Here is a 25,379-nt window from a genome sequence, read left to right as displayed (position 1 = left end):
GGATGCTGGATGTAGTCGGAAAGAAAAAAGAGAAAGCACTTTTTATACAGAAGTCAGAACAAAATTTTGCTAAATTTAAGAGTGAAAGTAACAAATCCGAATAACAAAAAGCCAACATCAGTGTCAGTGAGGGAGAGGATGCAGGGTCTAAGTGCTAAGTCACAGAGAAAAGAACTAGGATTTTGGATATCATCAAAGAAAAGTGGGACTGGCTGGAATAACTGTTCTATCTTGGACAAATGATAAAGTAAGCAAACAGGGAAACAAGAGAGGAGGATATAAACAGTAGCAAAACATGAAGGTTGATGAGGACAAAGGTTATGGCTTTGGTAGTGGTTGGAAACAAAGAAATTACAAGCCTCATTGGGAAGGTAAATAGTGTGGAGGGAATGGCAGAGAAATTTCCAACTTGGAAATCTGGCAGCCTTGATGGAGGTGTCTGATCTTTGTAGACAAATAGAATTTCATACAGTGTAATGGCTCAGAGGGATAGAAGGTGATGTGTTCTGGAGGAAGCTATTTCAGACTGTAGCATAATTTGCATTGTATGTGTAGGATTTCTCTTTCAAAGCACCATTTCAGTAGATCAGCTCTTAAGGAAAACACATGGTGCAAACAATTCCCTTATGGATACTGTTCCAAAAGCAGTTTTGGGCTTTGGGATCAATTTCTGTATCATGCTACATTGGTTTGCCCGTGTTTTTTTTATGACTAGATTAGGAGATAGATGCTTTGCCTACTGTGAGCACTTCTGCTATACCTCACTCAATTACAAGTGCTAGTTTAGTAGAAAAGACACTTGCAAAATGTCGTGTGTTCCTCAGCTTCAGAGCTAAAAATCTTTTCTCACATTTGCTATTGAAGTCTTTTAAATAGCTTCACACTTCCAGTCTCTTTCTGACTTTGCTGTTTTGTAATTGGGAAACATTGTACCGTACCTGTTTGAATTGCACTCACAATACCTGTGAATACCTGCTGTTATTCCATCTGAGCTCAGTGGAGTTACAGAAAAGACAATCAAGTTCTGTGCCTTTCTTCCCTTCATTGTTCAACTACTCTTATTATACTGTAAAAAAAAAGATACATGCAGGTCCGGTGTCATCCGTTCTATCAATGGGCCTGATAACAACACTTTAATCCCATCCATATGTTTCAAAATATCAAGTAAACATGACCTTGATAATCACCATGAAAATAATCATTTGACTGTTCTACTAGGGTGACATCTCTGGTAAAATGACATTATGAAATCACCCAAAAGTTTGGAAAGCACCATTTTAGGAAAACATCAAACTGCATGTACATACTGAAAATTCATGTCTAAAGTTAAGAGGATATTTCATAATTAATCCATTTTAGCTGGATTATTAGAAAATAAGTATAACATTCTGCTACTGCTAAATTCTATCCCTCTTGGCTTAGCTCATATGAATCTCTCTTTGTCATTTTATTATGTGTTAAGAAGCTTCACTGGAAACTGAAAGCGAAATAGACTTTCAAAAAAACAGATGTAAATGACTAATTAAAGTCTTTGTTTTGTAGAAGGTGGTCATATATGTATTTAAATTCTTGCTTTTGTTGGTCCTTTAAGCTAATTGTTCTGGTTTCATGGAAGAAAGAGCCTACAGTTATGTAAAATGAAATATTTGTACACACACGCATGCATATCCAGTGTTAACAATCTAGTTAAAGATTTATTCCCATAATAGATTTAGTTTTGCTTTTTAAGAGTAAGCACAAAGCTCACTAGTCAGTGTGAAATCAGACTTCCATCATTTTCTGGTTCCTGATATTTTCATCTTTATGAGATACGAATTTAACATTCACTGTCTGTCCCCTACATGAAATTTTAGACTTTTATTGTATTTATCAAACCTGTTACAAATTTTATTTGGTTTATATCTAATTAAATTTCTGTTCTGGATCTTATATTTTTATTGGATGTCCAACACACTGACATATTCCCAGCTACACAAACTGCTTTACTTAACTAATACTTTAGTTGAGTCACCATAATTGTCCTTGAAAATGTTATTAGCCTAAAGGAAATATAGTGTAAAGATTAGGTGCTGATCATGAGTCAAGTTCCAAATGTGGTATATGATGAGCTTGTACATGTGTTGTCACTAAAGCTCAGCCTATGCATGGTATTTTACCAGTCCACAGAATTTTATTGTATTTGAAAGATCAAAATCTTGACAGAGTTATGAAACCCATGCAAAATCGGAATTACTGTAGTAGGAAACAAGATGAGAAGCTGAATACCTATTCAAAGCTAAGCTAATAGACTTTTAAATTTGTTTCTTCTGTCTTTCATGCATGTGTTTACTTGTTTTCAGTAAGGTAAGAACACTGTTAAAGCTACGACAAAGGCTATTTTTGTACTGCTTCCAACTTGGCAGGAGCTTGCAAGTACAAGAAGTCTCACAAGACCATACCAGAAGGAGATCCAACTCAATTTCTAAACAGTGTTCTATTTAAAGATTTTCTATTTTTCTCAACAAAGGTGTAAATAATAGCTGCAATTAACTTTCTATTACTCACAGATATATTTGTTTCCCAGTATGTGGGTTTAACACATCATTCTTAACTGAAAAAAACAATCCCTCTTCTTCTGTATTTACAAATATATTCAATTCCATTTTTCAGTAAGCGATAAATTTGCTTAAAGATATTGTCTATTCAGCTTGTGTTATTGTCAGTTTTGCTTTATCCAAATTAAACTAACCCTTCCAATGCCCTAGACCTAAGAATTTATAAATTGCAAGTCACTTCATTGTCTTGAAGTGATGGCTGAAAGGAATGGGGTCCTGTCAGGCCATAGGGCTGCACTGGAACTACTCACTGAAAGATTTGTTGGCCAGTAACACATCAACCTGCTCTGATCTAAGACCAGATTTTAGTCTGAAATGAGTTCGTAGTCACATATACTTCTGTGAGGATGAGCTTCTTATTAGGTGTCTGAGTTCAAAAATTGCTACATACCCCTTCATTCTGAATGTATAAGAATGGACTGTATTGAATACAAAACAAGGTGCAGGAGCTATATTTGTCTCAATCCATTTTTTTACAAGGTCCCATGATGCAACATTTCATGTGCATCCTTTGAATCCCCAAATCCATTATTGTTGCACACAGAGAGGCTTCCAATTGATCAAAAGAAATATGCTTGCTTTTAATGAACTGTTAAACTGTCTGTGGTCCTCTTCGGATGCAGTGTGGCTGGACACCAGTTGTCAGTACACAACCATCAGGACATGAAGCAGCCAAGAGCAAGATTAAAATCTAAGATGTATTATATACTTTTTCTTTTTATACAAAACCACCAGTGACTCTGATGTTGATCTGTGCATAATAATGACATAGAGGACCCCATCTCAGGGTTACACTTGTAGATGAAACACAACAGTGACAGCTTATAGCACATTAATACCAACAAGCAGTCTCTTTCTTGGTGTGCAAAGATCATCTAATAGAACTGGAAGGATTTCTTATTTACCTGCGCATGTTGAAGAAAACCAGATTTTTAGCACTGAACAAATCAGAGCCAAAAGATCAGCACTTTCATGAGTTGAATCTGGTTTATAGAAATACAGTAGATAAGGCATATTCTTTTCCCAGGTTATCTCTGTGAAACGTTTGTAGTGTTTCACAAACCTCTCTGTGATTCTTTACTGAAGCAGATGAAGATGACAGAATTATCTAGCTATCTGCACTTTACAAAATTGTTTCTGCTTCTCAGAATTAGGTACCTATCACAGCAGCCAGCAAGCAGCCAAAAAGGTCTATTTAAAGTTCTCTGGCAAGCATTCTTGCTTTGTGTACCTAACTCTCTGACATTCCCCAGAATAGGATAGGAAGAAGGTCACAGGCTAATTTAATTTTTATGGCAGGTCTTTCCTGTCTCCTTCTTTCTCAAAGACCCTGAAGCTATCATTCATCATGGGGCCACAAGAAAACTTGTCAGACAAGCAAAACACTAGTGTTTCCCATTATGTGAAAGGTGCACATCTCTTCAACGTACATAGCTATGTATGCCAGCTCAGTGCGTATACTGGAACAGATATACAACCATGCAGAACAGAACCGCATATACAATCTTCAGGTGCACACAAATGTCTCACTGAAGTGAAAATAGTGGTTTTATATTTTATTGCATAATCTACTGTTTCTTAGAGAAGCTGGCATTTTCTTTCTTCCTAATACCTCCTAATAACCTTATAATTAAAATCAGTGCTCAGTGTACATACTTGAAATGCTAGTGACTTAATTAATATTAAAGTAATGAGAGAAATGAAATACACAACCTAAAGACTGTAGGCATATCTTAACACAATAAAGTTCAGTCTTTAAAGTTATGTATGCATTAGCTTTGCACAAAGTCCTTCATTCAGCAAGAACACCTGCTGAAACTTGAGTACACACTATGATGAATAACTAAAAATCTAAATAGGGGTTAGCATTTTTAAAAGTAGCTGGATTCAGCCCTCCACAAGATTTCATTGAGTGAGTAGCACAGTCTGAAAGAAATCTTTCCTGTGGCTTTCATGTACTCTAAGCAGGCAGGTCACACCTACACGTAATGAGCCAACAGAAGCAGAGGGATCTTTTTTCTTCAGTTCAAGGGGGTTTCAGCAAACCTTTGCAGATGCATTACACCTGAAAAGAACATGAAATAACTTAGGAGCTTTGCCTCTTTTTCATCTAATCTTTTACTTATGGAGTGAAGATGCTAAATAGGGAAGCAGATGACTACCCCACAAAGAATGTTATGATCTTAAATTATCAAAACGAGCCTGAATAGCATCTAAGTTAACAGAGCTCAAGATATCTTTTTGCACAAGAGATTGACTTGGATGACTACAGTAATCCCTTCTGATTTCTTAGTTAATTTAATGCAGTTTAGATAATTACACTATAGTATAGTTTGGTTTCCAAGAAAGTTAGCACCTTTCCTAAAAGTGTTTGGAAATGTTTTGATACAAGTCTGGTGTTACAGTTAACCGTTAGTTCAGATATTTTTTGACTTCAAGAAAGTGAGAATAGCTTAAAAGTTGTGAAATTATCCTGTTTCAATTTCAAAAGTGCTTCACTTCCAAAATTAGTTTTAAACTCCAAAAGTTAGAAAAGGTCAAAACTGAAAAAAAGCATTCTAAATGCCAACAATATTTTAAATGACCCATTTTTGTCTCAGTTATTAGCTAATGAACTTTTTTCTGTAATTTTCATCTGTGATTCTAGTGGAAACAGGGCAGCTTTTCCTAAGAAAATCTTGTGGAATGGCTTCCCACAAAGTTACTTTTGAAAGAAAAAAAGGTCACCATATTTAACTGGTTTCTCATTAGGAGAATGAGAGGAGAGGAGAATTAGCATAAAAATGTGGCAATTTGCACAGCTACACCCACCAGAGAAGTATGACCATCCCTCTGTCCTCTTGCACCAGCTCACAGAAGTCTGGGGAAGGAAGAAAAGGTTTGCAGAGATGCTTTGTTCAGCTGATGGGCAGGCTCAGCAATGTCCATGACCTGCACTGCACTGAATATCTTCATCAACTGGAGAGAACCATGCTTTCTCAGAGGTAATCAAGGAGTGAGGCACTTCTCTCACAGAGGCAAAGGGGGAATAGGAAGATTGGGCCATAAGTTGTCATTTGGTTTAACTCTTGTTCACATCTTTTTTCCTGCTCTGCTTTTACAGGAGAACAACAAAGTCTTAATTTCTGTTGAGGGCTAGGTCAAAAATCCCAGGAAATTATCAGATTTATAAATAATTTAGCTCATGAAATATTTACATTTGGAAAACGTACGCTTTCCAATGAGAAGGAGGACATTTTTATCAGATGATCTGGTTAATTTTATCAAATTTGTTATTTTCCTAAACATGCAAATATTCGGTTAGTAATAGGTTTGGGGTTTTTGGGGTTTTTTTGTTTTTTTTTTTTTTTTAAACCAGCATGTCCTCCTATATTCTAAATATTCTGAAAAAATCAGCAGTAGTACAGAAATTGAGTTTCGAACAATGATAAACTCTGGACAGTATCACTTCGGCGGGCTTCTAACTTTGAATCCCATAAGAATGAAAATTAGAAACTGTTCCAAAGATCCCTTGGATTAATCCTCATGCTCTGCACAGTGTTGGCACTAAAGATACTGGTTTAATCAAGCCAAACATTATTCATAAAATGGAAGAAATACTAACATGATAAGTTGCCTTTATTTTTCATCTGATATGTACTGCATGGACTACTTGCAGAGCTAAATCTCTGAATATGATCAGAATTGGAAGATTATGCTTCAAGGCAAAGAAAAGGCTTGGTGCCATCTGCTTCCTTAACACAGTCTGAGGCATCATTAAGATGCTTTATTTTCTTACAGGCAGAGGAATGGAATTAGGTAAGAATTCATAATATAAACACACACACACACAAGGATTATTTGTCTAAATTTTGTAGAAATGTGGGGGAAGCAATGGATCTCTACCTGAATTGCTACTAGTAGTTTTTTTTTTTTTTTTTTTTTTTTTTTTTTTTTTTTTAAGATAAATAGCATATCTTACTAGACTGGTGGAACTACCTCTCCCTCGCACTGAGAACTGAGCAGCTTCCACTTGACAAATACAACAGCAGGTTACAGGTCAAATTAATACTGAGATACTCAATATGTGTTTCTGTCTTCTTTTACTGTCACTAACCGCTGAATATAACCATAAGATCTACATGATTAGCAAATCCAGGATGAAAACATCTGGAACAGTAAGATCATAAGGATAATAATTTATGGGAAAATTTCTGCCACACTTTAAAATTTGCTTTGCCTTTACTGCAGCTATGAAAAGAGAGATCAAACTTGTCAGAATAATTTGAAATATGTTAAAATTTGTCTGCCTTGTTAGATTAAACCTTGCAAGTGCTTCCAGTGGGAGGAGAAGGAAAAAAGTCCTTCAGTGTTTTCTATGGTCCTCTTTCCTTAGCAGAAAGTGCAACCACTTCTCTTTTACAGTATGGGAAACAAGTAGTGTTCTTCTCATTCAAAACAGTATTTCCAGGTTAATAAAATAAATGATGTCTTTATTTTAAGTAAATGAACATAATTAATCCACCTGTCAAAACTAACAAAAGGAAGGTAATTTTAGAAGTTCAGTTTGTCAAATAAGGATGTACTTTAGACAGCCATCTATCCTCAGCTGGTTTTTGTGCAGTCTGCTGTTGTAACTTAATTCTACCCAGAGGTTCATCAAATATATGTTTTAATCACTAAGCTAATTTCACCATTTTTTTCTATGGTATTCCAGTATTCATGACATTTTAAACATCTCTATTCCAGATGATCCCTGTACTTCCAGTGTTTCGTCATGTACACATGCATGACACAGATGAAGGCTATATTCACAGAATGCTTTCTCACAGAATTTCACCCCTTTTCCTCTAAAGCACCTCACTGACATTTACACAAGTGTTAGAAAATTGGTATTTTATGTCTTAGGGTTGCATTTTCCATTCAGCTCAATGACGCACTGGAATAATTTAACTATTAGTAGTAGGTTCCTTCTGTAAAGAAGCAGCTGTCAAAACAGGCTTGATCACGAATGGACAAAATCATTAATTAGACAAAAAAAAGAAAAACAACCACACACTTATTTTTCCCTGGGAACTTCTGTAGAAATTACAATCTAAATATGGAATGTTTAAAAACACAGGGGTTTACAATCTACTGCTCGAGATTAAGGACAAACTATAAACATGAAGTCCTAAAAAAGCCACCAAGCCTGGGTTGTACAAGGTTATTTTGGACTGATATTTTAACCTGTTGTTAATTTTCCATATATATATTATTTTTAATTTCTTCAATATTATATAATAGTTTTCTCATTTTTGTATTTGTTTAAACTTGTACGTAAACCTGAGATAATACGAGTAGAAACAGCATCTGTTATAAAGGGCTGTTAAAAATATTACAAATGTCAAGACTATAAATCAACATATTCTCACTGAGTCTTGTCAAGTAACCTTAACTTTTACCATGTTTTCTCTTACGGATGTGTCACACCATGCAAATTCAGGCATTTAACTCAGCTGCATTAACCAGCTGGAGACCCAAGGTTCCTCACGTGCACAATGGAGAGAGATGAGTTTCCCATCCTGTACTTCACAGCAAGAACACATAAGATACAGTCTCTCTACAGTAATGCACTTATGGTTATTTACACGGCCATCATGCATATTTGAAGTTTGAACACTCAATTTATGGACTTGCGCCAACTGTACAGGTTTATACTCTTTCAGTTTCTATCCATAATCTCTTAGTAAATTTACACTTTTTAGATCTGATCCAAGGCCACTAAAAATAAAGGTAACTTTTCCATGATTATCTATGAGGTTTGAATCTAGACACCTGTTTTTAACACCAATGGTCCTCATTTTTCATCAGTGGAAATATTTTAACAGTGAAATAAAAATAAGAAACTTCTCAATATGCTTCCTACATAACCTGTGTTCATGGAATAGTTAAGTAAATATAACCTGTCTTTCAAAAAATGCATGATGAATTCTGCTATTGTTGTAAGCACTACCAATGTTTAGAAAAACAGAATTTCCTCAAAACATTTTGAAGAAGTTTCAAATACTCTTTATTCAAACAGAAGTGTGTCTAAATCTAGTAGTTCAAGGAATTGCTAGTTGGAAGGACACCTGGCTTGTAATGAATGCTGTGTTAAATTTTATCACTGTCAACGTTTAAAAAAAAAGAACCATTGCTTTCAAATAGTACTTTAACTTGCCCAGCTTATTGCTTAGCTGTCTGAACAAACTTGAGCCATAAAAAAAAAAATAATTTCAGGATTCTAAAATCAACTGCATAGTAAACACCTAAAAAAAAGAGTCTATTAATCTTCTTTCATTTCTTTCTTCATCGAGAAAGACCATAATACCGAATTTCAGGTAAGATATTCTATAATGTATTAGTTTGTTTTGAAAATATGTCTTTTGTTAGTCATGCATTAACTGAGAAACCTACAAGTAACTGAGTTTATTCAGACAATGTATAAACGTGTGGACTAATATATTACATTTTTGTCCTATTCAAACAAGCAATTTAATTGTATGAATCCACAAGCTAATATGATGATGACTATAAGACTCAGTGTGGAAACATGTTTTTATTTGCAGCAAAAAAAAGAAGCACTCTGAAAAGAATTATTTGAATTACAGAGCTACTGTATTAGCATATTAATCTGGGTTTTGTCCTCCTGAATGTCATTATCTGAAGAATAACAAAACATTTAGGGAAAAAAAAAAAAAAAGAAACTTACAAGTGAAATTTAATGTTAGAAGCCGAGCAATTTAGTATAATTTTTATATTCAGTCTTGAGCTTCATAAAAGAAATGCAAAAGAGGTGTTCACTTATCTTCAGAGGTGAAAACAAAATCATCCTTTACTACAAGCTAAGGTGAACTCACTGTGTAGTTGCCAGCCAAGTAATCTTTTCTGTGCTTCAATACTCAGAAATACATTTCTTTTGTTATAGATACTTGATACAAAACTGACTAGCCCAAGCTGTTAAGATAAAAAGTACCCCACGTTTATATAATAAAGTACTTTTCTGACTTATGCCTGCATGTACAAAAAGTCAGAATTTAAATACAGTTCACCTTAACATGTTTTCCTATATCAAACAGGATTTTTCATCTTTGTTTACTGTATATATTATATGCCATTACCTTAGTGCTCTACTTCTCCTGACTTAATCCAAAATGCCAAGGAAATGAAGCCTGATCCAATTCAGCAAGCCTGCTTACTTTAATTTTTAGTGAGGAAAATATTTTTCTGCAATGCTCAGACCCCCATACAATTCCTCTGCTTGAATTAGTAGGTGTTTCATCAAGCTGTACAGTCTTATTCTGTAATTCTGCAGACAAGAATGCCCCCTAAACCAGACACATGTCAAACCCTTGCACAATTATAACTGGGCACATGCTGACTTTTCCAATTAAATTAATTAAATAAAAATGTACATTTTTAAACATTATAAAAATGACCTGCTAGAAGAAAAGGGGAAACAGTTTATATAAAAGGTAGATGACTTCAATTTCTTATTTCTAAGATTTTCTAAATCTCATAGGTTTGCAGTTATTGAAGATTGTTGCTGGTATTATTGCTCTTTCCTACCTAACTTATCATTTTCTCCACTATCAGCTAGATAAAAACTCACACAATCAACATTTATGTCTGCCTTCCCATTACAACTGAGAGAAGAGTTAAATGTCTGGTGTGTCTTGTACTGCTCACCATGACTGATATCGAGAACGTTCCATGCCAGTTGAACAAAGAATAACAGATATCCAAGTATGCAGCATTAAATTTATCATTAAAAGATCCAGAAAATATTTGCTTTTTGATCCGAGAGAATAATCAGTGCATTATGCTTTTTCTGATTTTACATACACTTCATTCACTCCTTTTTTTTTTTTTTTAAGTTATATACATCAACCAGATAGAAAAGTAATTCTTTTCATTCTGCCCAGGCATTCTTCTTCATTATTTTTGACAAATGTAAGTTGATCTTAGCATTTTAAAATGCAACCATTTCTATCAGATCTGCAGATGATAGCAAAGATTTATAGTGCTTCATGTAACAGGCTAGAGCATCACTGAATGGTAATAACAAACATCAGAAGAAACAGTCACTTAAGGATATACTGAGAAAATGTCAACATTATTGTGCCAGCCACATCACAATCACATTCAATTTCTTGTGTTAAAATATAGGAAACTTAAATTTTGAATCATATATTTTATTATCTGTGAATTCTGAGAGTTTATTTGCAATTAGTATTAAGAATTACTCATTTATAATAATGAAAATATTGTAGTATTACAAGTACTGTGGGATGAAAATAAAAAGAGGATAACATTTTATTTGTAAACTTATTATCACTTACCTTCTCTGCTGATTGGGCCGTACCAAAAAAGATTGGAATAAAAGCTAACCAAATTATGCAGGTTGTGTACATAGTAAATCCAATGGGTTTTGCTTCATTGAAGGTCTCTGGAACCCCTCTTGTTTTAATAGCATAAACAGTGCATGTGACCATCAAGAGAATACTGTATCCAAGGGAACAAATGAGAGAAAGATCTGAAATGTCACATTTGAGAACTCCCCTGGCATTTTCTGGTTCAAGTGTCCTCTGCTCTCCATAGTCTACAATGGTATGTGGTGGATCAATAGCAAACCAGATGAAGACTCCGATAAGCTGCATGGATATGAGACTGAAAGTGATCACCAGCTGGGAAGCTGGACTAATAAATTTGGGAGCTGTGACAGATTTTTTACCTTGTTCAAATATTCTGTGAATCCTGTTTGTTTTGGTAAGCAAGGCAGCATAGCTGAAACACATGCCAAGGCCTAAAAAGATCCTTCGAAATGAGCAGACCACTGTATCAGGAGTTGCAATCATTAGAAAAGTAATGGAATAACAGAGAAAAATCCCAGTCAAAAGCACGTAACTGAGCTCCCGTCCAGAGGCCCTGACAATTGGTGTGTCATTGTACCGGACAAATGTCACAATCACAAAGGTGGTGGCAATTATGCCGAGAATAGCTATGAAGACGGGCACGATGGCCCAAGGAGAATGCCACTCCAGTTTGATTATAGGGATAAGCTGGCAGTCTGTGCGGTTGACGTTTGGTCTCTTATTTATTGGGCACAGTTCACAGTTGAATTCATCCACCTGGTAATGGTACCCCTCGCAGCGCTCGCAGTGCCAGCAGCAGGGCACTCCCTTCACGGTTTTCTTTCTTTCTCCCGCTTTACAGGGCAGGCTGCAGACAGACGCTGGATGAGTGTGTTCTCTATTAGCCCACTGCATGTCTTCTACCTGTGGGTATAAAAAATTAATGAGCCTTCTATTTTCCTCCATTTATAATACCCTAATCCTGGCCACAGGTTTGTCATAAATCACTACATGCTGACAGTACAAATACAGTTTACCATAATAAGAAACCTGTTTCTTTCGCTTGTATTGACTTTATGAAAGTGTTAAATGATTGTATCCAATAAATCATTCATGCCACAGGCTTGATGAGTGTCATTAGTTTCTATTTACCTCTTTACTGCTGACCAAATTGATGTCTGTAAAGATATTTATTGACTCCAGGCTAGTTTAAAAGCAAAAAACCCTGTCCAAAGTGCTTTAAGTTAATCACATGCAAATATAAATACCAATAGTTCTCAAACATTTAATTACAAAATACGGCTATGTGAGTTTCAAATAAGTTTCTGGTACAGTAAAAAAATAGATTAAAATTTCCTTGCATTAGCTCTGGCTGAACAAATAATGCCAGAAGAAAACATCTGTGAGGCCACCTCTTCCACAAATGTGCATATTTTATACTTTTCCACTTTATAATTCCTGAAATGTATATGAGTGTTTTGTTTATATTTCTAGAAGATAAAAATGAGTATATATCTTTTTCTGAATAATAATGGAAAAAATGTCATGACTGCTGCTTTAGTCCTCCTGATTTAAAAAGTCCAAGGATCTTTTTGTGGTACAGAGCAGATGCACACAGTGCATTCTTGTTTTGTAAATCCCATATTTCTCCACAGCAGCGCATTAAAAAAATATACTTTTTTCATCCACTTATCTATTTTTCCTGCATGCCCTCCAAATAAAATCTGAATAGGAAAGTCATGGATTTAAAGCGTCTCCTGCTTAAAATTGTCACTCAGGTTGGTCCTAACTCTGCTTAGCCCACTCTTAGTAAACCTGTGTTCTGCCAGGGGTCACGCTGAGTGAACCAGAGCAGTGCCAGGAGCAAAGAGCTACTTGTAGGCATCAGAATCATTCAGTGTTGTTCTCATGTTCCATCCCTCATACCTTTATTAGGAGGTAAGCACTCAAGAACAAAGGACTTGCCTTACTGTTAAGTGCTTAGCACTTTTGTTTCCTTTGGAGGATTTATTTATAAGTGAAACAGCAGTAATAGAACTTCACGTGTCAGGAACGTTTTCAGTTCCTTCTGGAGGAGGACAGAATGAGGACAGAGGATAATTTTGGCCTCAACAGTTTATTTTTCCAGAAATTTTTCGACAGGTTTGAGAGAAAATCACTGTAACATTACCAGCCTCATTTGCCTTCCTCAGAGAGCCAGAGCACTGGTTACAGCACCACACAAGGTAAATAAAGCAGCAACAAGCAGCCGGGCACTTTGTCTCCACTGTCCATTCTTCTGCTCAGTGTAGGACTTTGCTCTTATTCACCACTCAAAGGGGCAAACAAGGAACCACACAATAATGAGGAGACAAGGAATGTACTTATACAACCAGCTCTGTGAATCCCCAGAGTCACTCAAGGACTTCACTGGGATTTGGATTGGTTCTGAACCTACAGAAGTTAACCACACTTTATATCAAGGACTGTGATAATTACACAAAATTCAGCATCTGGTGACTATCTAAAGGAAATCATTTAAGTAATTAGCTTCCTAAAAATGATAAGAATAATCCAGTTGCATGAAACAGCTTTGATAGAACCCTAGCAGAGCACTTGACACTCTAAGAAAATATTCACCTCTGTTGCAATCTCCTGGTTTTAATCACTGAAATTCTCAAAGCCTGCATAACCCCTACTGTTTCATCTACTAGACAAGAGAGAAAACATGTTATGATGAAATCAGTGTGATAGCAAAGACATATTCTCCTTCACAGCGTTAGGAGAATAAATACATCAAAGCTTGTGATTTAGTCAGATACTATGGTAATAGGGGAAACAGGAGGCCACGGTCATTAATCCAGATCTGTGGATAAGTTTGGAATGACTCAAAAAAGAACAGTACTGTATATTTGCCAGATTATAGCACATAACACAGAATCAACAGGAGAGTACACAACACCTGATCCATCATAAACTTGGAATGGCCTGGACAGGCAATATCTGATCTGGCAGAAAGCCTGATAGAATAAAGCTAAGGTGTCCAGTTTTTTAAACACATTTGAACCAGCAAAGTGAGGTTATACTAGACAGTGAGGTTATACCAGATCAGCATTTAATACCATGAGGCTACAGTGTTGCTTAGCTGGCATTAAGGAACCTAAAGCCACATTTACTGTATTGTGAATCCATGGTTCAGATAGGTACACATAATTCCTCTGTGTCTTTCAGAGTTTCTACTTTAACAAAGAAAAAAAGGTGAAAAAATATCCTTTTACTGTACAGCTATTTATGATTTCACGTACTTCTGTCTTGATGGTGGTTTAGTTGACTAAAAACATGCTTAAAAACTCTTCCTGGTTGGTAATGCATTAGAATGCCTCAGGTTATGCATCTCAGTGGCAAAAAGAGATAATAAATTCTTGTTTCTGAAAGTCGCTGGTAAAGATTCATATTATGTTTTTCATTCTAGTACATCTGACACATAAACTACACAAGGTAAACAACTTGAGTCTTTTTTTAAAATTAATTATGAATATAACCACTATTAGCTGTTAGCAATGAAAGAACTCAAACAAGAATGGACTCTTAAAGCATAAAAAAAATTCTAAATCAACGTAGAGAATAACGAGAATGAATGGCTGGTGCAGGTGCATTTTACAAGGTATACAAGTTATGCAAAACCTGCAGTTACACTTAGGTTGACCTACATTTCTGAAAAAGCTCTTAACAGAAGTTTTATGAGTTCTTCCTCATGAGTTTTTTATTTCATTTCTATCTAACAAGAAAGAAAAGACATATTCCCAAGAAACGATGGCCAGCGTTTGAATTTAGAGATCCCCTTTAATATGCTTGTAGATCTGAGAAAATTGTGGTATCGTAGGATTTTTAACTCTGGAAGTGGGTGCAAAGATGGGATTCTCCCATGAACCTAACTATCTTGACAACTCAGTTTATAGCTTCAATAACAAGCAACATGGCATAGTAAGGGCCAATCTCTGGAGCAAAGATGTGGGGTCTGAGGACTTGATGATCTCATTGGTCGGAATTTGAAATTAGAATCTGGGAAGAAGGATTATATTGAACAAAGTTTGCCATAGTTCAGTGGACTGAACACCCAGTAATGATTAAAGATGAGATGTCCTTCTGGAAAGCATCCTCTGTTTTCACTTCAGCCAAATTTACCCAGTTCACATAGCCTGAGACCCACTCCACAACGAGGAGGTTTGCTGAGTGGGGATAATTATCTGATTCATTTCAAGAGCATATTCTTGATTGAAACCAGAATGTTTATGTGTGTACACCCTCAGACTGCTACCTAGACATTACTATAACAGAGGCAGAGTAAAGGGCAGGGGAAACTCTACCTCAGAGTAAGCACTGCTTGGTTTTATTACATCCAAGCAGGTCTGCTAAGGGTTTCTGTATATGCAGCAATTAAAGACTGAAAAGTCATACTACTTCTGGTCATCCGATTCATTCCCAGCTATCCATAACCTGCAGAGGTCTGTGCCTGTAATGTATTTTTGAGCTGTTATTTTGCATAATATGAATGTGTAATAAGGAAATCCAATATGAGACATAATCACAACAATGGTTTTAAAGCTCTATCATTTTGTAGTCACTGAATGTGTATGCCAAGGGACATGACTTCTCAAACCCATGCAGAAGATTCACCTATGTAATTATTTTTTGATTTTTACGTTACAGTACTATTGATCGCATTTATTCTCTGAGTTTAACTTTAGACAATAAATGATAGTAGAAACTGTTAAGAAACAAGAAAGCGAAGGAAGATCATTTGGGAACATAGAGCCAGGGACATTGTGTAATTTTCAGAATAGCTGAAAACATGTAATAGTCATAAACTTTAAAGGGAGTTGCTGAATGCTCAGACTGTTTTGAAAATCATATTTTTTTATGTAGACATAAACACTTAGCAGTGGAACTTTCAAAAGTACCAAGGGGAACTTGTTCATTCCAGCTAATTAATTTATATGGGAGCTAAGTGCCTTACCTAAGTGCTTTTGAAAATCCCACTATGCTTCCATCTGCAATTTTCACAATCTAAATACTTAGGAAAACCTGCCCCAAAGTAAACCAGAAGTTCAAATGTTACAAAACTGACTTCAGGGGAGCTTAACTTTAGGCACACATTTTGAACAAAATTCTCATGAGGGCAAAAAACTGACAAAGAAGCCAAAGCCAGACAAAAGAAAGACAGAAAAGAAGGAGGTTTTTGACACTGAAAAAGAATGAAAAAGCTCTGCAATTCTTCAGCCCTTACTCATCAAAATATCTGGGTCTGCAGCAGTCTTTATACTGCTCAGACTCTGCTAAGGCTGGGTGAGTCTCAGATTATTAAGTAGTCTTAGGTAAACTTAGTTTCTAGAAGACTTATTTTGGCACCTTCATTTTCTTGTGATATCTTGTAGCTGCTGTTCACTACAGTATGATACATGACAAGGCAAAGTTCATTGTTAAATGTATCTGAATTCATCATACAGGTCAGACTGGAATAGCCTAGCTCTGTATCTATTATTAATAACAGTTTAAACATTATTATTAATTTTATTTGAGTAGCTTGTCTGAATTTAGAGAGTGTCTGATAGATTGATGTGCTATCACGGAGAACCTCACATTCCCCTAAGACAATGTTCCATTTTCTACTATTCCAATACTTACCCAAGTGAAAACATCAGAAAGAGTATGACAGTATGTCTGTAAGACACATACTCATTTTCTGTGAAATGCATCATGATATAAGAAGAGAATGGTTTCACTGCTATTTAAATAGACATAAAAATCACCTCTATATGAGATATCTGCCTGACAGAGCTGCAATTTGCTTTAATTTGCAGTACTAAGATTCACAGTTCACTAAACCATTAAAATACAGACAAAATGCCATTTCATACCACAATCAAGTAAACACCTCTATCCTTCATGAACATTACAAATACAATTTCCTCTAATACCTAATAATAAAGTTAAAATTTAATGATGGAGAACTGGGCTAAAACAAGATGAGATTTACATGACATAGTACAAGTGGCATATTCACATTACTGGCAACTGTGTTCTTCCAATAATCAAGCAACATTCATTTAGCAATGCCCTCAACAACCAGAGGAGTCTGATCAAAAATGCTGCTAGTCGGTCACATATTATTCCTGAACCACTATGTGTACAAAACCATGCTGTTTTCCGTTCTAAATGATCGTGGAATAATTTATCACTTACATAATTCAGCCGCCAGTGACAATATAAAGGCACTTGGACAGCCTTCAGAGAGTTTATATCAAGGACTGATTGGTGGATAATATTTTAATGTTTCTGATTATGTTGTCATTTGTAGGAATTTTCAGTTTTGAAATCTTATTTCAGAGCTAGATATTTGTTAAAAATAATGGAAAATATATGTTTAAGCATATAATTGTGATGAATGGAATTATACTAGATATGGACAGGAGGAATGCAAGCAGTGCATTCTACTAGAGTTCTCAGACCAGGCAAACATCTTATTTTGTAGTCAGTTAGCCAAGACTTTCAGAAGCATCAAAGCTCTCATATATACATTCATATGGCTTTCAATAGATACTCAGATTCTAAGCTATAAAAATGACAAGGAATTGAAATATCACCTCCAGCTGTCACAAAGAATTGTTCTTATTTTTGTCTCGAGTTCCTGGAAGTATTTCTCTTCTGACAAAAGTTCATCAGAGGAGTATAACAAGTGAATTAAGGCAATTTAGTCTAATACTTAGCTTTTTAAATTGTCAAATGCATCTATTCTCACAGTAAAAGTTCAAGTCTCTTATGTACCTTGTCCAGCCAAGTCATCTGAACTATCAAAAACCAAAATTAAACTGAAACTGTTTCAACTAAAGGGAATTCATTATGAATCTAAATATAAAGATCATTGCATTTAGTCTGCCAGACAGATTTTATCCCTCTAGAAGAAAGCTGGGTATACTGAACTTGCAAATATTTAAGCAGGCATATGCAGATGAGAAATAAGTCAAAGACAAAAAATACAGCCTTAAATTTAAAAAAAAATTATAATCCGGATTGTCAACAGCAGTATAAAATCACAATCATCACCAAATTTGCCATAATTGCTGTAAATAATTTACCTTCACCCAATACAGATGTTTTCCTAACAACTGAGATGTCATTTCGTAGAATTTCAAGTATATACATTCCTTGAACTTTGCAAAGAACATGGGATCATGTATTTGGTTTTACCACATACTGGTTGAAAGTTAAAGCAGTCAAATAGCAGTTTGAAGAGAAGCCTGAGAAGTTTGATGAGATGCAATGGCCATTAAAGGACCAGTATGAAACACTACAGGGAAAATAATTCTTTTTCTTTAGGGACAGAAGCAAAGGTTGCTGTTACAACCTAAAGGGAAGCTGATTTCTCCTAACTGTGAATCCATCTGCCCAAAGTTTCATCTAGGCACAACACTTACCATCTTTATTTCACAGCTTCTCTATAGAAAAAACAAGACAGTTAAATTTACTGTCATTTAAATTCAAATACTTATTTACATGCATGTATGTATAATGATTTATATTCATGTAAGATTGAAAATGTCCTGGACTACATGAAGAAAGATGATATATATATTATTTGAAAGCAGTGCTACAGAACGGTTAAACAACTTTGGTGTCTAAGCTTAAGAGTTAGCCTACATGGCTCTGATACAGTCTGAATATTCAGTGACCTTGGGCAAATTATATAACTCTCTTAAATCTCAACTCTGCCATTAGCTGGAGGGAAGCTGTCATGCAGACAGGAGCTGTGGAGACATTTAAGTAAGTTTAAAATTTGAGGAAGAAATTTAAGCAGGGATATAATTGATATCCATCTCTCAGGTCTAGAAAGCTTTTTGCATAGGAAGTAGTTATATTTTAGAAAGCTTGATTGAAACAACTTTTATTTTTAAAACTGAGCAATATTTTTCAAAGAATTAGTACCAAAACCATCAAGAACAATTCTGTGCTTCCTCAGCATGTCAAAAATCTTTGTTTTCATCTCCAGTTTCCCAGAGCTACAATATCACCAGTCTCTGGAATTACCGAAGCTAAGAGAATGCATTTTTAATGTTCTGGCCATATTAACAAGTCATTCTCAGCTAGAGCAAAATAATTAAAGTAAAGGATGCTCTGAGGTAATATATACAAACAGAAAAGAATGGTGTGAATAAATATAAAGTTTCTTTTGCTCATAAACAGAAAAGGTTAAATACTAGCCTTGCTTTATCAATGGAAATACATGATTTAGTGTGCTTAGACTGTAATTTTACCTCAAAGGAACCAGTCTCACAAGCTAGGTCATATAATTCATGACTGCTGAATACTTACATAGAGAAGCATACTGTGGAAACCTTAAACAGGGAATAATTGTACCACTGTACCATAGTCCACAGAGAGTGTTTGTTAGTGCTATACAGACTTTAAACCCCAGTCTTAAATGCTAGCCTTTACATATCTGTTTGTTTTACTTTTTTTACTTTTACTTTTCTCTACCTGTGGTTTTGTCAGTACTGATAGGCTACAGAAGTGCTGACCCTAACAGACCTCTGGTACAAGGGTAGGAGGAGCAACAATATATTCCCTTCTTCAGTTTGCCAAACAACAAACTTATTAACATGCATGGAATATCCAGAAAACAACATTTTATTCTCAGATGTCCTGGGGAGTAGGCTAGCACCAAGTACAGTGATTAGCAGGTCATCAAGTAAGCACCTACTCTTACTGCACTGTGTACCTATTAGATGGAATTTTACAGCAATTTGGTGGACACTTCTATTCAACACAAGCAAGAGTTTTTTTCTTTCTTGGAAGCATGAATCACAATTGATTTTGAAGCACCCAATTCTGGAGATAGTCTCTATTTACAAATGAGACTAAAAGCCCAAAACCAAAGCAAAAGCCCCAAACAAACACACACCCTTCCCCCCCAATTATTTCCTTTCCTGTATATTTACAATATACACATAGGGAGTGAAGTAATTAAATGCTATCAAAAGCAAACTGTGCCATAACTTTTCTAATAATTAAATATGTCCAAAAAACCTTCATATTAAAACAGACAAACACAACTTGTCTGATTTAGATTTTTCTTTAAGAAAATGCTGTTTTGCAAGGAAACCTTCCACCATTGCCCACCTGCAGTTGATCACGCAGAAACAGCTTGCAAGCACACTTCAAAAAAAATTTAGTGCTTGGAGAAAAGAAAAGGAGCCCAGTTCTAGCAAAGAGATTTTAACATCACTTTCTTTGTGCCTGAGGAATCTTCTCAGTTTTGCACAAGGTTCGTGCCATCACTAGTTTAATAGACTAGTTGCATTTCTTCATGAAGCTTTTAATACTCATAGCAAACATGCTCCTCCCAAATCTGATGCTTTTATTTATAGTTACCTAAGTTAAAGTTTGTGTTGACCCATCCCAAGTCCATTGGTCCATAACTACTACATTTCCCTTCAATCTGTGTCAGATGCCTTTCTTCCCAATGGTGTTCAGATTCTCCTCCACTTCATAGGTCAGAGTAAACAGAAGTAACACAAAGGCCTAAGCACAGCTGGATTTGACTTTAAAGGAATCTTTAGGATGAATGGATTTTTAAACAATTTAAAATTAAGACAAATATGTTGAATAAATCCCATCATTTAATGAAAACAATAGTCACCATTACTTGTTTTAATCATTCTATTGGTTTAAATGTGAATTTCTTTATCAAAACAAAAAGCTTGAGAATTCTGTCCCCAAACACCTCTATGATGGCCTGCAAAAACTTGGGACTATGTACTGGGCTAGACCTGCAGCAGATTTAGATCAGTCCAGCAACTACAGTAGAGTTATGCTCATAAGGGCATGACCCATACACATATATAATATTACTTAAGGAGATTGCCTGTCACCTTTTTTCTTATCTTTAATATTTCATTATTTTAAAACTAGAAATTAGCTAATCAAAAAAAGCCTCAATTCAGTATGAAAAAAGATGCTGATCCTGCCCAATTACTTTAAATGTTTTAATCTATTTCCCGTTTCTTGATCAGTTGAAAAGATGCTATGCATATGAAACTGAAGAACAAATGCCTCTGAATTCCAACCCACACAACCTTTCCTACAAAATAATACCAACACAGAAACGATGTATTATTTTTATTCCCACACTGCTCACAGACCGAGACCTCAACTGCACTAAAGGCTATACAAACCTGCAAGAAAAAATAATGGTCTCAATCTTAAAGAATTCAGAGTCAAAACATAAGATAAAGGAAAGCAGAGTATCAGCGGAATACAGAAAAGGACATCCTAACTACAATAAGGTAACACTGATCAGCATGATAGCCATCAGCTGTAACATACCTCCAAACAGATGCTTTTTAAGGAAATTATAGCAAAAATACTTATAATGAGGGAACTGGAAGAGAGCAGGGCAATTTTACATATTTTTCCTGAGCTTTTCATCCAAGCATAAGCAGCAGTAAGACAGAAAGCACAAAGGCAATAACTTCATCACCGATCTCTCAAAGAATAACAGAAAACAGACCTGTGACTCTGTGTTTCTCAGCCTCTAAACAGTGTTTCAGCAAAGTGAAGCACTTGAAATTTTGAGCAAAGTTGCCCTCACCTCAACAACCTTGTACCTTAATTGACTGTGACAGAGGAACAGACAAGCTTGGTTGAAATGTAGGGATCAAGTTTATTTTCCTGTCTCAAGAAAAGAGCCTCTATACCTGAAGCATTCCTGACATATTTGTCTAACCTGTGTCTAGGAAAAGAAGCTGTTAATATGTGTAGCACATTCTACTCCACAGCACTGCAAAATCCTAGTGATTGAGATGTGCATTTTGACATTACTTTAAGATGGTTTTCCATTATAACAGCCCATACCACAGCACATACCTTCTTTGCCAGTTCCTTTTAGTGAACAGTTAGATCTTTCCACTACAAAAATTTTGAATTTTCAGCATTACAGAAACAAAATCACACTGGCACTTTAAACACAGTTCCAGCCAGGTAACAAAATCACATACAAAATGTCTGAACCAGTTTGGAACTGGCAGAAAACAGGCTGTGTTTTACACTGAGATATTCAGCAGCAGAGGAAGAGCTCTCTCTGCCAAGTCTATGCTGCTGCTTAGAATGAAGGGTCAATAACTAAACTGAAAATTCTGTGGAGAGACTTAGTGATCTGGCAGGCACAAAACAAGCATGTGGAAGAAGTTTAAGCTAGGGAAAATACCACAGAGCACATTTAGTCAGAAAAAAAAAAAATCCTTGTTACTAAGCAAAGAAAGATGAACATGTTCAAAATGAGAGTACTTCAGGAAGTCAGGGGTTTTCATACGGACTGAACATATTGAGTTTTATTCTACGGTACTTAAAAAACTGACTGAGGAGATAGAAAGCTCTTGAGACTTTATGGGGAAGTATGAAGAACTTACTAATGGGAAACCTAGTGCTTATGCTCAGAAAAGGGGGGGAAAGAAGCAGCCAGGGAATTATCAATCATTCGGTTTAACTTGAATTCCCAGAAAAAATCCTTAAAGAAATAAACAAACACATTTCAAAACCACAGAGAAATCAAACAAGACAAATAACAGCCAACAGGGATCTGTCAACAGTGAGCTGTCACATTTCCTTCAGTGAGAGGGTAACAGGCATCGTGGAGGAGAGGCAAGCAGCTAGGTGTCATTTATCTTAACATTAGAAAGATTTTTGACACCATTTCAAATTACACTCTCAGTCATAAGCAACCTATTGAAACAGATCTAGCCCCTAAGGGCCAGGTGCAAATTATAGCAGAAAGCTGTGGGAAGCTAGAATTTTTCATTCATTCACTGTCAGAATGGAAGAGATGGTACAGAGCGAGGCCTGCAAAGGGCCTATTCTTAGTCTGCTATTATTCAGTATTTGTAATAACCACTCAATGCAGTTTGAGTGGTAAAATGTAATACATAGTGATCAAATTTGAGCAATGACACTGGAAAAGGTTGAAGCTATGTTGAAGGTTGAGACACTTATTCCAAATGACACCGCAGAAAGTCTGAAAAAAAGGAGCATGCCATTTAACAGGAACAACTAACAGGTAGCTCCTTATGGATCAGGAAGGACAGAAAGATATCAGCTCTTCAGAAAAAAAAGAGATCTCAGGGCTTTAGTGGATTATAATATGTTGAACCAATGTCATACTGTTGCAAAAAGGGCAACTGCAATCCTGATAAATCCAGGTTGATAAAATAATCTTTGCCCTCTACTCTGCATTCATGAATATGTGAAATGATGCTCCTCCTGTACTCTGCACTAGTGAGACTTCAGCCAGAGCACTTCACAAAGGCTGAAGATCATTGTGTTTCAGTTTGAAGGAGAATCAAATGGAGAGTCCAGAGGAAATCAACGAAGATCAGAAGTGTGTCTAGAAAACAGCACTTGTGTGACTAAATTAAAGAATTCAGGCTGCACAACCTGAAGAAACAGCACAGTCTAGGGGGTAAAACAACAGTCTTGGAATATGTCAAAATAATAAGGATATGCTCAATGTATACTGAATATAATAAGAAGTATTTGGCTTAAATTATAGCAATGAGAAGTAAAGTCAGGTATTTATAAGACACTTCTGAGTGATAAGGGGAGTTAAAAAATGGAGGAGAATGCCTTCAGAGGCTGGAGTGACTTCATCCTTGGAGTAACGTAAGTATAGATGTTAACTTTACGCAAGGCCTAGAAAAATCTGCCAGGGCAGATTTCAGGTACTATATATTTTGAGCACAAATGAAAAACTAAGATCATAGCTACACCAGATAGACAGAAAATTTTCAATGTATTCTCGTGACAACTAAATTCTTTAGACTGTCTTTTTCAGTTTTGCAGAATACCTATTTAAGAAACCATTTGTTTTATATTTAGAAGAATAAGATAAATAAGAAATGCTGATGATCATACTTTTCCTACTTTTTAGCTAATTAATGATGCATTTTAAACATTGTTATGTGTAGAGCTGATGTATTGCTTTTGGTTACAGGGAAAATGCTTCTTTGAGAAATGGTAGGGAAAGAAGTTCTAGGTAAAAGATATCACCAGTGTCACAATAAGAAACTGTTGTCCACATAAACAAACATAAATCAGTTTGGGAAGTATTAAACAGTTTCATGCAAAAATAAAAAGATCCTAAATAAGTAACCAAGTTTGTAAACTATTAAATCTGTCATTATTTTCTTATAGAGTTCTTGCTAAAGACAAACGGAGTCTTGCATGCACTCAGGAAACCAGTTGCCTGTATCCCTCCCAGCTTTTGCTCAAGGAATACAGGAAATCTACCTTTGAGGTGATTACTAGCAAATCAAACAAAACAAACTAACAAAAGACAGAAAACTTAAGAAATGATGGGTGAAGAAGATCTTGGGAGTACTCCTCTGGCCCCATCCATGAATCAACTCTGCAAAATCTGTCTGTACAGCTCACCTGCTCCAACCAGCCCACAGTGTTGAAGACTGCCCAGCATCCCAGGTAATGCAGCCCAGTGCTTAATCATCCTCATCATTAGAATTTTCCAGCACGCCCACATTAAATCTCTCTCACTGTAATTCAAATCCACTACTTCTCCTAATAGCCAAATTAACTATGGCTAAGAGTTTGTTCTTTTCCTGAATAATCTTCTCTATATTGAAAGAGATTAACATAACTCCCTTCAGTTCAGCCTTCTCCAGACTAAACAATCCTAGTTTGCTCAACCTTTCCCTGCAGGCAAACTTTTAGATGGCTGATCATTATCATCACTTGCAGCTGGACTCTTTCCAACTACAATACTTTTCAAAGTGAAGTCACTGTTCTGCTAATGAGGTCATAGCACTGGGGGAGAGAACAGATGGATTACATCACAAGTTTAGGAGTTCATTGCTACAACGTCCTCTGGCGATACAGATTTCAGTTAACCATTCCAAAGCCATTTCTCTACTTTTTGCCTATGCTTTTCAATTACTAAAATCCTCTCTATTTGATCCAGTCCTTCCCAGCACAACCTATTGTTTCACTCAACACTCAATCTGTTTACTGCAAGCTCAAGTTACAATGAGATTAGCAACACATTCTTCATTCCCTGCCTTATACTGTAATGTCACCACTAAACCCGGTGATACTATTTTGTAAATGGGGATTTATCACAGTGAAAAGTCCTGGATAAATATTAGACGACGATCCTAAATAAATGTAATTAATATTACTGCAAAATGAAGAGAAATTACAGTAAAGCAGACAGAAAAAATAATCATATACTAATATACTGCTAACTGCTAGTTATTCTCTTTCATCATATCATAACCACTGAATGTCCCTTTCAGTTTCCATTTCATGATTTTTAATTTAGTAGTAGGCTTCCATTCTGTAACACAAATGAACAATAGTTAGAATAATTTAATTTACTATTTTTGCTTTT

At 35.7% G+C, this 25,379-nt stretch overlaps 1 protein-coding gene across 1 annotated transcript in view; it reads right to left on the bottom strand.

Annotated features, from left to right (window-relative positions):
- GRM8 (glutamate metabotropic receptor 8) overlaps positions 1-25,379 on the bottom strand; it is a 332,753-nt gene that overhangs the window by 36,319 nt on the left and 271,055 nt on the right. Inside the window, exon 8 of the mRNA XM_065629770.1 lies at positions 10,937-11,872. Coding sequence (XP_065485842.1) covers positions 10,937-11,872 — 936 coding nt within the window. The remainder of the gene's footprint in view (positions 1-10,936; positions 11,873-25,379) is intronic.

Source organism: Caloenas nicobarica, chromosome 1 (genome assembly GCF_036013445.1).
Source record: "Caloenas nicobarica isolate bCalNic1 chromosome 1, bCalNic1.hap1, whole genome shotgun sequence".
NCBI classification, from domain to species: domain Eukaryota; kingdom Metazoa; phylum Chordata; class Aves; order Columbiformes; family Columbidae; genus Caloenas; species Caloenas nicobarica.
This window is presented reverse-complemented; position numbering and strand designations above follow the sequence as displayed.